Below are 15,998 nucleotides of genomic sequence, written 5' to 3' on the forward strand. Positions count from 1 at the left end.
TATTTATAGCCTTGTTTGATTTTTTTTTCCCCAAATGAAATCTTTTGTTAAACTGAACTCCGGACTTTACTTGACCTTAACCTGTTTTTCATTTATTTATTTATTTATTTATTTATTTATTTTGCCCGCTCTTTTGAAACGGGTCACAACATGTTGTTTGATCACCGGTGACACTGTTGGCTGCATGTGGGAGCGTGTACTTTCATGAGTGTCTGTGTTTGCACTGTGATGGACTGGGGACTTGTCAATTTGCTAAGCAAGCTTCATGCCCCCACCCCTGCCCCCGCCACCACCCATGCTCCTGACTTCCTATTTCATCAGCGGAGAAGAAAGGGAAGAAGGCGGAGGTTTTAAAGTAGTGAGTCTTTGACAGCCTGCAAAAGATGTGTGGTGTTATTCAAGCATCTGAACACAGAGTTTACACAAAATCAAAGGAGAAGGTCACTTTTGACATGAAAATTCCCTTTTTTCCCCAAAATATTTTATTTATTGAAACGTCACAGGTGAAATTGTGCAATTTTATTGGTCAGTTGTGATGGTCGATGGTCATTTCTTTTTTTTTCTTTTTTTTTCTTTTTTTTTCAAGATAAGAGAAGAAAAACAACAAACAAATGAAAAGAAAACAAAGCATAACCTGACAATATTAGTAACAAAAAGAAGGGAAAAGATTGAAGAGTAAATAAGTAAGTAAAAGGAAAAAAACAAACAACATCCGATCCATCTCTCTCCCTAAGACAAACATCACACACACACTCATTCATACGAGGGAGGGGGTTAAGGGGCTGTTCATAGTCGTCATTGGCAGCTCAATTAGTTGTCAGATTGTATGTCAGTGCTGAGTGAGTGGATGTAATCAATAAAAGGTTGGCACATTTTGTTGAAGGTTTTCAAATAACCCCGAAGGGGAGAATCTGATCCTGAGATACAGTCCCGACTGATCAGAGTGAGAGGGCTCATTAGTTCACTTCAGTATTTAGATTCCTGCATTTAACATCATCAACTACTTGGATCAGCGGTGTTTATAAACCCTAATCAGAAACCCAGAGACGTATGAGTTTCATCTTACACTTCCTCATTCTGCATGATGTTGTACTGTCGTCGTCTGTGAGTAAGAAGATGAATCACAACAACTGAGGAATTATGCGACAGTTAATTTCACTTTTCTCTCAGGCGTCTGATCTGACGGAATATTCCCTCTTTTTTTTTTTTTTTTTTGCAGTATATTCATTAAAAGTTATGTATATAAGTGTCTGGAGTGGAAGTCCAGAAAGCGGGGCTGGCTACTGTTAATTTTTCGTTTAGAGACAAATAACCCTTTGCTTGGTATGAGGTTTGTTTGTTTGTTTGTTTGTTTGTTTGTTTGTTATTGACTGACAGCCTTTTCCCCCAGGTGGGCCTGCCTCCAACTTCCTCTGGCCCTGAGCTGAATATATAGGAGTTCTAATTCAAACGATATAGAATTTTAGTTGTTCAATTCAGTCCTTCTAAGCAGATTTAAGACGAGATCGATGAGTGTGTCTGAGCAGCGCTGCCCTTTTGTCGCCCACTTACCTTATTCTAAGAGCAAAGTCAGGGTGATTTACTCGACGGTCACCACAGTCCGACTTGTAGCCAGTCACAAGAATCACACATTCAGAACTGGGGAACAAACTTTTAAAGAGTTTTCATAAAAATATGGGACATTAGTATAAGTCAGTTGAATTTGATATCAGTATAATAAAACAAAGACCAGGGCTAAGGTGTCCGTACAAGCATCAACGTTTAAAATAAAAGCTTTCTGTCCACACAATGTGCAGGTCTGGGTTAAACAAGCTGTTTTTTTTAAAAGGTAAGAGGTCACATTAAGACTCAGCTGGAATGTGTTCAGGCTCCGGTGCAGGTGAGTGAAAATTCAGGTGAAATTCTGCATCGAGTTTATAGCACATGTCAAACCAGAGTGTAACTAAAGGAAATCTTGGCTGGAGCCAATAAATAACTGACATTTGAATCATATTTTGTGTTTCGCACAAGTTGCTCCCAACCACAACCATGGCTGGTGGAACAGTAGTTCGGCCTGTTAACTGCCGTTGGAGGACCACAGTGAGGACAGTAATGAAGAACAGGTTTGATCTCTACAGTAAAGGTAACCCATCATGCACGCCCAGCTGTCTTGATGACTACCGGCCCATTGCCCGTACTCCAGTGGTCATCAAATGTTTAGAGCAACTAGTCAAAAAACTTACCAGCTAAACAGAAACACATGACGCCATCAACCACCTGCTCCACACCGCCCTGGCCCACCTGGACACTAGGAAGGGGAATTATGTGCGGATGCTGTTGGTGGACGTCAGCTCAGCGTTCCAACACCTTAATCCCCTCCAGACTGGCCGCTAAGCTGCAGGACATCAGACTCACCACCTCCCTGTGCAGGTGGGTCCACAGCCTTCCGGAGCCCCCCCCCCCCAGGGCTGCGTGCTGAGCCCTCTGCTGTATTCCCACTCAGGATCAGCAGGACAGGAGTGGAGAGAGCGGAGAGCTTCTAGTACCTGGGTGTCGACATCACACAGGACCTGACGTGGTCCTGCCACATCAACACCCTGGTGAAGAAGCTCGACGGCATATCATCACCTGAATGGGCAGCAGCACCCAGCAGGACTTCTTGGTCCTCATGGGGGGGGGGGGCATTTACAGGAAGTTTGTGAATGAGCCCAGCCGCAGACTGCTCTCTCTGCTGAGGTTCAGGGTGGAAATGAACACAGAGAGAGTGAGAAGGCGCTTCCTTCCTCAGGTTGTCGTCCTGCTGAACACAGAACAATAGACTGTCTGCATTCGCTTTGTGTATAGGTATTTATTTCACCGCATGTTATACCGTGTATAATTATGCTCGTGATAAATAAAGGTCTTGACTTGACTTTTGATTCTTGGAGGCACCTGAAGTAAAAACAAACTAAACCCACCAACAGGGGAAAAACAAATCCAACTACTGTCACCATTGCCAAACTCTTCAAACTCTTCATGTAATCTGTACAACAACAACAAGAAGAAAAACAGACCTGCAAGCTGAACTGGAGCAGCAGGAAGATTCAGAGATCAAGGCAACAAGTGGTTTAAATAACAAATAACTAGTGAGAAGAAGAAAAAAAGACAGCAGCACTAACAATGACACAATAAGCGTGCGAGTGAAGCACGTTGAGCCGGGGGTGGGAGCCAGGGTTGACTGGCTCTGTAGTGACAGGTGAGCGAGGAGAAGAAGAAGGAGGTCGTGTGAGGTGATGCTGTAGGAGGGACAGCAGGGAGGACATGGGTGGAATGACAACAAAAAGGACAAAACACCCAAAACCATACCAGGAGGATATCAAGGTTACTGAGTTTACTGGAATTGAGCACAAGGAAAACAGAGGGGGTGGAACGTCTACTTATCAACGTTCAGGTCCGCAAATAAAGTATTGCAAAATCGACATATTTCCCTTTATCACTCATCAGGATTTTGCCCATGCACAAAGGACTATTTTGATTCTTGTTTTCATGTTTTCTTCCCCTCTCTGCGTTGTGTAGGGACACCGGGGCATCTGCAAGGTAGAAAAAAAAAGTTGAGAGCCACTTTTATTTTGTTAACATCTTTTCACATGTGTGGTTCATGTCTATGACATTTGGTATTATTGATTTCATTTGCGTGTTTTTTGGATATCTACTGAGTCAGGAAATCACATTTTCTCTGTCACTCTCACTGGATTGGTATCAAATTGAATTAAACCCTGATTAAGTGATTCAGAATAATTTAAGTTCAAGTGAGTTTTCGCCAAAGCAATATTTACAAATAAAACCTACAAAAAAACTTCAACATCAGGGGAAATAAATCGATGTTTTCTACCCATTTCAAAACAACTTTTTGTTAAAAATATAAAGACAAAAATAGGAAAAATCAACATTTAAAAGCTTGTAATTTAAAAAAATATATGTTTGTGCAATTTAAGTGCGATACAGAGGGCAGATTGTTTTGATGTAATCGTTTTAATTTAACCATTTCCTTTTGCAAAATCACACTGACACAGAAAAACATGTGAGTGGGCCAAAGTGGTGTAGTGCTTGGCACTGTGCGGTTGTCCCTGGTTTGAATCCAGGCTTGGAAGTCTGTGTGGACTCTGCATGTTCTCCCTGTGCATGCACGGCCTGTACGGGCACTCCATTGCACAACAAGGAGGGCGTCTGTGTTTGCCTTTGCCACTTTTGCCTCATAAATCCTAAAATAGTGTATTTGATTCCTGATATGCCACAGTATTTTTCAACTGGGAATAAAATCAAGTTAAAATAAAAAATTAAAAAAAACAACTTGGATCTCCGCATGCAGCAACACAGATGGCTCCAACTCCACATGTCTTGTAAAAGGTATAAAGAGAGCGCAATCTCAGTATTTGGCAGAGGAGAACAAAGACATTATTGGATCAGTTAGCAAACCAGCATGAACCTTAGATCTTGTGTTGTGTAATATTATTGACTCTGCAAACATGTGGGTCACACAGTCTCACAATGAGCAGCTTTTTCTGTTAAAAAAAAAAAAGTAGATGTATTTTTCAACAAAATGTTCCCGTTTGAGCTTAATAGTAACACTTTTCAAGTTTCTACATGAAGTGACTGGATGATGAATAAACACTTGTAATAAAGAAGAATTGATGTATTTACTACAATTACAACTACTAACCCACTGCAACAATTTACTTTACAATCAAATGTGTATACAATATCAGAGATTTAAAAAAAAAAAAAAAGGACAATAATCACATAGCATGTAACATTTCAGCCTTTTGTGCAGGTAATACCTCTGTGGGTCATGTAACTTTGCTCTGATCAATTACTCTATGCTGTAATCACCAGACTGCTGGCCTTTACTTTAACTATCTGCAGATTGTGTTGCTCTCAGGGGTCAAACATCAGGCCTGATGTGGTCATGAATCAATCAACTCACTCATTTCCTCCCCAAAAGTCCAAAGATTATCAAGCAGAAAGCAACAGACTCAAATTGCATCAACTCACTAAGTAGATACTAAGTTATGTGCAGAGAATCAAATAAAATCTCTATAAATATTGCAGGTGTGTTGAAGTGCGTGGAGCCGCCGTGCATCTCTGGAAGATCCAGGGTCAACCGAGTAAAATAATGGTGTCAGATGAGTGTGTGTGTGTGTGTGTGTGTGTGTGTGTGTGTGTGTGTGTGTGTGTGTGTGTGTGTGTGTGTGTGTGTGTGTGTGTGTGTGTGTGTGTGTGTGTGTGTGTGTGTGTGTGTGTGTGTGTGTGTGTGTGTGTGTGAATCTCCGCGATGTGGAAATTTGGGAATAGGTAATCTCTCCGTGTGTGTGTGTGTAGCTGCACACCAAAGTACACACGCAACCTCTACGCACACATTAGGAAACCTGAGCAAACTGTCGCATTTGATCCTTTTCTTTTCTTTTTTTTTCTCCTCTTTTCTTTTTTCTTTTTTTCGGTCAGGTTCCCTATAAAAGTCCGAGCTGCCGCCTCAGACCCTCTGCCCTGCTGGTCTGCAGAACCTCTCCATCCACCATGAAGTCTCTTCTCCCTCTGGCACTGCTCGGATGCATCGGTAAAGACTTAGAATAAAATAAATAAATAGCTACGGGTCAAATCACTGGCAATGCATTATTTCAATCTGATGTCCTTCTGTTATTCGCAGCCGCCGTCTTCGCGGCCCCCGGCGACCACACGCTGAAATGGTGCGTCACGTCGGACGCGGAGCTTCAGAAATGCGCAGATCTTTCAATCGCAGCTCCTGTGTTCACCTGCGTGAAGCGAGACAACAGCAAGGACTGCATCGCTGCCATCAAGGTGAGCCGTGCGACAGCGGAGCAAGTGTGGGAGTGTAACGCAAGATGCAAACTCTTGCAAAATCTTAAAATGAAATTATAAGTTGCAAACAAACAAAAAAGTGATGGAAAATCAAACGTGCCTCACAAGACAGTTAGAATACACACATATGTTTCATTATTATTAATATTATTATTATTTATTTATTTTTATTTATTTATTTTATTAAATGTAGTTTAAAGGTGTAAAGAGCGCTTCAGATATGTAAAACGCTATTTTGGCACTTAACTCCTCAAAGGGGATTTGATTAAAAAAAACACACACACATCCTTGTACAATATTACTGTTTCTACTTTAGTGACTTCAGAAAATAAACATAATCATGTCATGTGTATTTGATAAAAAAAAAAAAAAAAAGATGAACAAATCACACTTCTTGCCTTACATCTCAAAAAATCTTCCAACTAAACAAATTTCCCTTATTATTATTATTATTATTTTTTATTTTTTTTTAACCACAATGCAGTACTGCAGTACTGATGTGCAACAATATAATTTGCTTTTTGCACAAAAAAAGCACCGAATATGTTTATGTAGTTTGAATATGGCTTATTGGATGCATTTGGGCAAATGTTTGAGAAATGACATCCTGTAACTTATATTAGTTTTGTGTACATTTGCCATATCATCACATATGGGGAAAAACACGCCCGTGCTCATGTAAGGTGTGAAGTAGAGGCGTTGTCCAATTTCATAATTCTCTTCTACGCATAATTGCAATATTCAGCACCACCCAAATCTTCTAATAAAGTATTCAGAATTAATGCAAAGTAAAGTTACTGTTTTTAAACTTCTACTTAAAGTATTAGTTTTCGTTTTTACTGATTTAATTGCATTATCATTAGCAGGAAAATAAACTGTTGGAATTACAGTGAAGTGAAATATAAGTAATGTCACTTTTATCCGATAGGTGGCAGTAGTGAGTTGTGAATGATTGTAGTGAACCTCAGAACTTCTGAATTTTGGCAATTTGGTCAAAGAGCTTCAGTCTGTGGACAGACTAGACAGACTATTCTTCTTTTATTTGCACAGCAGAGTATCTGTCAGAAGGACGGTCTCTCAGCAGCTCATCTTAAAAATTGTGACATTTAAATCAAATGTTTGTCCAGTACAATCTGTGTCGCATCAAACTTCACTGCAGCTGAGAAATGTTGAGGTTCGTTTTGTTCGATTTGTTTTATCTGGCACTACCTGTATGTTTGATATGTGGAGAGAAACATCAAAAAAGTCATCTTGAAAGATTTATAACAGCTAAAACTACTGGAGAAACGTAAAGTAGGAGAAACAGCTAAAACTTTCCAAAATGGCTAAAAAACAGAGCTCAAATCGTTCAAAACCACTATAGAACACCTAAAATAGCTTAAAAGCTGTTTTAACAGGTAAACTGTTGTAATTGCTAGAAATGTTCAAATGGAACTCCTGTTCCTTAAATGGTTAGACCCATTAGAAATCATTTTTTTTAGCTCTCAAAATGGTAACTGAGTGAAAATGGATTAAATAGTTAAAAGGGCAAAACATTTAAAATGACCATAAGAGGCTAGAAAAAAACAACATATATATATATATATATCTGTATTGTTCTAATTTGAAATGATGAAACCTATAGTGTAAGTTATGCATGTAAGTAATGTGAGGTATAGTTTTGTCTCCAGACACATTTAATATGGTGTAAAGCTAAAGTTGACTTGGCTCCACGTCCTGGTGCGACCTTGAGACGACGGTTGGATTAACGGGCCTTTTGCTGACGACGTGTGTTTTCTGACAGGCCGGTGAGGCTGATGCCATCACTCTGGACGGAGGGGACATATACATCGCTGGACTGAATAACTACGACCTGCAGCCCATCATTGCCGAGGACTACGGCTCCAGTAGGTTTGCCAGCTCTTTTTCACGACGAGCGAAACGATCAGACGTCCGTGACACTGCGCTCACTTGGCTGGACTTGTTCTCCTTGCTCAGCCTCCGACACCTGCTACTACGCCGTGGCCGTGGTGAAGAAGGGCACTGCGTTTAACATCAGAGATCTCCTGGGGAAGAAATCGTGCCACACTGGTTTGGGCAAATCTGCAGGCTGGAACATCCCCATTGGAACTCTGGTGGCGATGAACGTGATTGAGTGGTCTGGCATCGAAGACAAACCAGTGGAGGAGGGTGAGTAAATCAAATTTAACAGTGTTGTTATGCTTGGGGGGGTTTAATGTGGGAGGTAACAAAAGTGCAAGTACTTCAGTGTCCGGTACCTCCTCGCCAAGTGCCTCCCGAAAAACTGGCTGATAAACACGAGAATGGGCGTTTGAGTTACACAGAGAACAAGTGATCCCCACATGCGCACGGTGACTTTGTTGCCACGAGGCTCGAAGTGAGACAAAAAAACTTTCATCTGCAGAAATGAGCTCTTTTTGAGCTTCTGTCAGGATCAATAAAGTACTGGATTTCTATCTGTCACATTCTCTATTGGAGAGAATCTACTAGGAAATCTTTAAGCCTGATTTGTTCTCTTGTTTAACGAGAGAGAAAAAAAGTGTGGATCAATAGTTCTACTTTAGTCACTTTGTATTCCTGACTTACAGGTATTCAGTATTTAAATATATATTAACACCCTGGAAAGAAACAATCTGCCTCATTATCTTCAGATGCTTATTGATAATATTTAAATTTGTCTGGTTTCACGTTGCGAAGAATAAACTATACTCACATGCAAAAAACGTCAGAAAATAAGTCTTCTGAAGGGTTTAAAAAAAAAAAAGTGAAATATTGTGAACTTTCTCCTTGTTTCTGCAGCGGTGGCCAACTTTTTCCAGGCGAGCTGCGCCCCAGGAGCAGCAGTGGGCAGCAAGCTGTGCGCAGCGTGCAAAGGAGACTGCTCCAGGTCCCACAGGGAGCCTTACTACGACTACGCTGGAGCCTTTCAGTCAGTCACACTGTGTACCACCTCCAATGACTTCTGCTCACGTGACTGCTCGCTTTGTCATTTTTATGGATTTTGTTTTCCTTCAATGTTTTCCTCCAATGTTTTCCTCCCGTCAGATGTCTGGCTGAAGGTGCTGGCGATGTGGCATTTGTGAAACACCTCACTGTACCTGGTCAGTATCACATCCTATTGATTCTGAGGTGCAATGAAACCTGATTTCATTAAAAAAAAAACAAAAAAAAAACATCCACCCATCCAGGTCTAATATGAAACGTAACACATATTTCAGTAAAGTAATATTTATTTATTTATATATAAATAAATAAATAAATAAATAAATAAATAAATAAATAAATAAATAACATTTTTATATATATATAAATAAATAAATAAATAAATAAATAAATAAATAAATAACATTTTTATATATATATATATATATATATATATATATATATATAAATAAATAAATAAATAAATAACGGGGTTTGTTTGGGGGGGGGGTCCTTTGTTGGTGTATACGTTTGAAGATGGATGTAAAACTAAAACTAAAATTTTTTAAAAATTGTTTATGTGAGAATTCAAAGAAAACTGACGTCATGTTTTCAGACTCAGAGAAGTCCAAATACGAGCTGCTGTGCAAAGACAACACCCGAGCGCCTGTCGACAGCTACAAAAGCTGCCACCTGGCCCGCGTGCCGGCTCATGCCGTTGTCTCCCGCAAGGATCCTGAGCTTGCCGCCACGATCTGGGGGAACCTCACAACAGTGCGGGTAAAACGCAGGGTTGAAAAGAAAAGAAATAAAAAGAATTCCAAACATGAATCTCACACTGTGCTTTCCTAATAACAGGTGTCTGTTTCTTGACTTCTTTTCAGGGGATTAACCTTTTCTCCTCGGACGCGTACGCACCTGCCAAGAATCTGATGTTCAAAGACTCAACGCAGAAGCTGGTGCAGCTTCCGCCGCACACAGACTCCTTCCTGTACCTGGGTGCAGAATACATGAGCGTGGTCCGCTCCCTCGTAAAAGGTGAAGTAGGCCTGGGTAAAAGAAACATGCAGATGGACTCACAATATAAAAAAAAAAAAGAAAAAATGAAGGGAATTACTCATGAGTGATAATCAACATGAACATAGATATGTAAAGACCAGGAGTGCATTTCACTTTTCTTAGGCACTTGTTGAAATATTTCAATGGAGCGTTGTAAAACGCCAATTCATGACTTTTATTTTTTTTAGGTTTGAAACATTTTTAAACACCAATACATCCCATTTAGATGTAGTACAATCATTTCTAAAGTGCAAAACTGGCTAAAATGGCGTTGTATTTCATTACTTAAAAAAAAAAAAAAAAGATATGAATAGATGAGATTCTCACTAGATATCTTCAAAAACGTCTCTCAGAGAGTACTAAAACGATGCATTTGCTGCTAAAACAGTGTTCTTTTCACTAAAATATAACCCGCCATTCTCATTAACTTACTACAGTTTGTTTTTAAAGAAACTACAATAAAAGAAAGTTTGTCACCATATAAGGTCACTTTCCTGACGAAGGGTTCAGTATTTTCCATATCGAGACAGTTGAGACGATGCAAAGATAATTAGTAAAAACAGATTCATATGTATCCTAAATAAGCAACAGTCTCTGTTATGACTCTCAGGTGTGCAGGTTTTGGTATGAAAGAAATCATTAGTATGACAAGTATAGTGTCACTTCCATTTCAAGTTACTGTCAGAATTAAGTTTTATTCCCTTTTTTATGAAACAATGACCAGTGTGAAAGTAGACCAGCGGCCGCCGTACATTTTCAAAAAGAACACAAAGCTCATACGCAAACTTACTGGTAACAAACTTGTTATAACATGAGCTTTTATAGGACTTTAAGAGGACTCACTAATACCAAGAAGAATTAATATCAAACCTCACAACAAAATGGGTATAAGACCATAAATTACAACGGATCTTCTTGACGATTCACAGGATGTGACCACCACACACCATTATAGTCAAAATAATTGTTGTTTTCATGTTTTTATGTCTCCCTAGAGCCAACGCCAGGCGCTGCATCTCCCGCCATTAAATGGTGCGCCGTGGGTCACGCAGAGACCGCCAAGTGCGACGAGTGGAGCATTAACAGTGTGGTCAATGACGCCTCCTCCGTCGAGTGTCAGAGTGGGGCCACAGTTGATGAGTGCCTGAAGAAGATCATGGTAATAACATGAGGCATCTATGGAAATCTGGGACTAACATGACACTTTGTCTTTTTGTCTTTTTTTGGGGGTGGGGGTGGGGGGGGGGGGGGGGGGGGTGGAGTGGGGAGTGGCGTTTGTGTCTGATTATCGTCTGTTTGACCTCATGTGCAGCGTAAAGAGGCTGACGCCATGGCGGTGGACGGAGGACAGGTGTACACAGCTGGAAAATGCGGTCTGGTTCCTGCAATGGTGGAGCAGTATCAGAGTGGTATGATGCTTTGAGACCATAGAAACTGTACATATTCATGAGCTTTATGTGCAAATCAATGTTCATTTAATATTCATTTTTTCCCCCCATAGAGCTCTGTGGCTCCTCACAAGGTAATTATGCCAGTGTTTTCTAGAAATCACATTATTGCAGCTTTGTTGACCTTTATTCAGACTTTTCTGGATCCATAATCCATAAATAAGCTTTCTTTGCTGTTAATTGATTCTAAATGAACTGATGAAGCTTTAAATGTCTTCAAATTGATTCCAAAATGTTTTAATTTCAACCTTAAAATTACTACATGATCAAATGGGGTGAAGATTTAAGACAGTCCTATTTATGTGAGTCTTATTCTTTTAGTTCAAAATGTGTGGTTTCACCGTGAATTAAAATCTAAACTCGTTCCTCTTTCAGCCAGCGCTTCGTCGTACTATGCTGTTGCTGTGGTGAAGAAGAACTCTGGGGTGACGTGGGATAACCTGCAGGGCAAGAGGTCTTGCCACACTGGCATGGGTCGAACGGCTGGCTGGAACATCCCCATGGGCCACATTTTCCAGAGGACCCAAAGCTGTGACTTTGGTAAATATGAAAAGAAAACACTGTGAACCGATCAAACCACATGCTCCAGTTCACCCACTCTGGTTTATGTACTGCATTATCCAAACATATAACCTTTTTTTTTTGTTTTAAATGAGCCATAATTGGGGTGGGATGTAACAATGTACAAACATTTGATGATGCTTTTCTAAGGCTCCGTTGTACTAAACCCATTTACCTATTATTATAATAACTCTTTACTTACTTTAACTTTTTTATATATATAAATTCATGTACTTTTTACTCCCTACAACATTCCTGTAATTTAATTTGCAGCCTGCTTTTTTTAAATGGATGATATATTTATATTTGCCACTGACAAAAGAAGAATGCCTTACATAAGCAGTGTTATAAGTGTAGTGTTATCACATAACATGCTGTTGTAATGCCGCTTGGATTGGCAACGATGCATTGCTAACTCAAAATTAAAAATTGAATGAGTACAAGAGTTGTAGTTATAGAGTTAAGTATTTTTGGTAATAAGTGAAAATGGTTGTAGAGTTGCAGAGCTGCTGTCTCTGTCCTTCTGTGACTTTGCCTTTTCTCTCCCCAGCCAGGTTCTTCAGCAGCGGCTGCGCCCCGGGAGCCGACCCCAGCTCTCCGTTGTGCTCACAGTGCAAAGGCAGCGGCAAAGCTGTGGGAGACGAGGCTAAGTGCAAAGCCAGCGCCGATGAGCAGTACTACGGTTACGCTGGAGCCTTCAGGTAAAGTCTCGCGTATGAGTATTCAGTGTTTGTGTTTTGATTACATTACAGTCACACGGAAACAGGTCACAACAAGTAACTGAGATCAGTGGCCAAAAGTTCACGCTCATTCTGAAATGTCTGATTACAATTGGAAAGGGAATTTCCCCACAATTAAATTTAAATAAAAGAAAAAAAGAAGCTCAAACTTGAGTTACATTTTGTGTAATTCTATGTTTGACATTTAATTACAGGTGTCTGGTTGAAGATTCTGGTGATGTTGCCTTCATTAAACACACAATTGTTTCGGAAAACAGTGACGGTGAGTGTGTTGAACCCGGACCTGCTTGCAGATGAGCTGTGAGAGGAGAGCTTCTCTGAGCTCTGTACCACCTGTCCTCCCCACAGGAAACGGGCCAGCCTGGGCCCGCGACGTCAAGGCTGACGACTATCAGCTGATCTGTCCCAATAAGAGTCCGATGCCCATCTCTGATTTTGCCTCCTGCCACTTGGCTGTGGTGCCCGCCCACGCCGTGGTGACTCGTCCCGAGACTCGTGACGAGGTGATCCGCGTCCTCCAGGACCAGCAGGTCAGTGATCAACGTTTCAGTCACTCGCAGATGAAATAGACCGGAAATCTACCCGTTTCTATTGTTTGGGAGTTGAACGCGCCTCCTGTACCGCAAACACTTTTTCCTCTGTGCCATAAGAAATCTTCATTTACAGTAATCAACAAGAACTTTCACGACTCTATTAAACAACATAAATCATCCATCCATCCATCCATCCATCCATCCATCCATCCATCCAATTCAATTATTTGCTAATTTGTTCACACACATACGTCCATGGACACACACCAATCGGTATAGCAGTATAATAAACCCTGTTACCACATGCTTTACTCATTTAAACCATCACCTATTTTACCTTTATTTAGTCATATATAAACACCTATGTACCTGCACTTTTGACCTTTCCATTTACAGATGGAAATATTTATTATATCCTGTACATTTTTCTTCTGCATCCTCCTTATTAAGCCAGAATTCACCCTGCAGAGAGGCACGGATATCTCCTTTGTATAAAATGCCAATGAAGTATTTTTCTTTTTAAATTTCTAATCATCTAATTTGTGACGTTTACTTTGCAACTGATTAAACATGATATTTTTAATTGCTGTTGTTTCATGCATCAATCTAAAATGTAGTTTTAATTTGAAGGGAATTATCCCCAAACTGAGTAAATGGCCGACGTTCTTCTTGAAAATGCAACAAGAGGGATTATCTGCAAAGCCAGCCTTTATGTTTTGACTGTTTAATAATTGATCTACTTAAATCAATCAGTGCTGCTGTGTGTCGTTTATTACAGGGCCAAGTCTGTTAAGTTGTGGTACTTTGTCTTGAAGTTAACTCATGATAGAACATCAACGGAGATTGTTTCACTATAAGGAATCATGTACAGATTCAGATGCGAAAACTCTTATTTATGAACAAATGGTTTATTATTGGCACAGTAAACGCTGATTCTTATGATGGATCATAAACAGTCCTAGCCAATTGAGTGTCTCTATTTTAATCTGAATGTTTGTTATATTTGCTTTATAGACCAAATATGGAACAAGCGCCGGTGATGCAACATTCAAACTGTTCCAGTCAGAAAATGGGAAGAACCTCCTCTTCAAGGACTCCACCAAGTGTCTCTTGGAGGTTCCAGAGGGGAGTGATTATAAGCGCTTTTTGGGACAAGACTATATGACGGCCATGTCCTCACTCAGACACTGCAGTGACAATACTCCAGGTTTGTACTCAAAAATATCTTGCTGTGAAAAACTTCTGTGTTCGTTCTTTATTATGTTTATGCACTTTGTTTCCTTCTACCCAACAGATCTGGAGAAATCTTGCACGTTTCATTCTTGTCAGACGGTGTAATGGAGACGTGGACCAGACACAGTCTCACTCAGCTCTCACTGATTCATCCTCCCCACACACACTTTCTGCACTCGACCCAAACATCGCATTGTGTTTTTTATTACTGATCCTATTGTAGACCTGTTTTTAGAGGTGCAATCAGCAGAGAAATACCACCAACCTAAGAATCAATAAGGACATGGACGATCGTGTTCACATGCATTTTATTTTTCATGTCAGACTGCTTTTGTTATTGAGTCCACTATGTTTTGTTGACATATGCTTGACTTTTCTCTAATAAACCCTTTTAAGTGATATTTTGGTATGACTCTTTCTTCAAAAGAGTAGATAAAACCACAATCTGAGCTCGATGTGCCGAAACGGTTTGGATCACTCGCTGCAAATTTCACTATATAACTATAAGGTTGTTATAATACCCATGAGCTTTGACTGACTATTTTTTATTTCATTTTATGCGGCAGACCAATGTAAGTTTAGCATTTTTATGTTATGGAAGTGGTATTGTAGTTACTGAATTACTGTTACAAAAGGCTCAATAATACATTACTTCTGTAAATAAGGATGTAAATCCAAAGTAAAAAATTTAAAAACAGCCCTCATGAGATTAGATCAAAACATATTTCACAATGTACCTGTGAGGGAAATTGTCTCCCTGAGGTTTTCACGAGGAAATTCTCCTGACAGTACCTTTAGATGTAAGTTTTTTTTTTCAATCAATTTGAATGCATATAGAAACATTTAGCAGCTCTCTTCTGTTTCAAAATGCTGATGCTTTCCCCCAAAACTACAAAAAAAACAAATAAATCAAGTTATCAATGACCTTGTCTTTTGATGGAATCTGTTCAGACAAAAGACATAAATATAATGTCTATAATATGCTTACTGGACAGCCTTGAAACCATTTGCAAAAATCCAAATCAACCCAAAATCTGCTCTACATTCTGAACCTCATACCTGAAGATGCAACGTGGCCGTTTTGAGTAGTTTAATAACACTGCTGCAAATTAAATACGTCTTCGACATTGAACTTCACAACAAAAAAAGGTATAATTTGATTTGTGCTTATGGAACTTTCACACAAGCTATAGACTTTGCACCGATTGCAAAAGAAATGATAGCGTTATTGCTGACATGGATGCTAACATTATGTCTGAGCTCATTAAATATCTCAGAAAAAAAAGTTAGTGAAAAGGCCAATCGGGCAGGCTAGCGGGGTTGACGGTTTTAGGGCACAAGAGAAAAGTGCAAATAGCAAAACAAATGCAAAGTTCATACAAAACGATATTGTCATCCATCCTTGTGATCAGTGTAGACTTTGCTTTGTGAAATCAATGATGAAGTGAGGCCTGAGTGCATCAAACCTTTCAAGCTGCTGATTGACACGATCGAGGAGGCCCCCTTTAAGGCCCCTCATTTGACTTTCATTGATTCACAGAACACTCAAATATAGATGGAAAATGTAAACATTATTATCAATATTATGTCTCAACAAGGCTACGAGACGTATGTGTTTCTTCATGGTTTAGAGATCTGAGTGGATCAAGAATTCAAGCCCTTTTGAT

At 39.8% G+C, this 15,998-nt stretch overlaps 1 protein-coding gene across 2 annotated transcripts; it reads left to right on the forward strand.

Annotated features, from left to right (window-relative positions):
- Nucleotides 1-3,424: 3,424 nt before the first annotated feature.
- Nucleotides 3,425-14,730, forward strand: tfa (transferrin-a). Of its 2 annotated transcripts, XM_080473224.1 has the most exons (18): nt 3,425-3,555; nt 5,461-5,572; nt 5,663-5,814; nt 7,619-7,721; nt 7,813-8,004; nt 8,635-8,764; nt 8,881-8,936; nt 9,374-9,537; nt 9,642-9,795; nt 10,812-10,975; nt 11,129-11,225; nt 11,318-11,338; nt 11,640-11,804; nt 12,376-12,526; nt 12,760-12,827; nt 12,914-13,095; nt 14,113-14,305; nt 14,393-14,730. In XM_080473224.1, exons 2-18 carry the CDS (start codon nt 5,533-5,535, stop codon nt 14,434-14,436), a joined length of 2,076 nt encoding a protein of 691 aa, XP_080329350.1. In that variant the 5' UTR covers nt 3,425-3,555; nt 5,461-5,532; the 3' UTR covers nt 14,437-14,730. The 2 variants fall into 2 exon arrangements, with proteins under 2 accessions (XP_080329350.1, XP_080329351.1); XM_080473225.1 differs by lacking the exon at nt 3,425-3,555 and having other exon boundaries at nt 5,340-5,572.
- The last annotated feature ends 1,268 nt before the right edge of the window (nt 14,731-15,998 follow it).

The sequence above is a fragment of the Lipophrys pholis genome, assembly GCF_963383615.2.
Source record: "Lipophrys pholis genome assembly, chromosome: 1".
NCBI classification, from domain to species: domain Eukaryota; kingdom Metazoa; phylum Chordata; class Actinopteri; order Blenniiformes; family Blenniidae; genus Lipophrys; species Lipophrys pholis.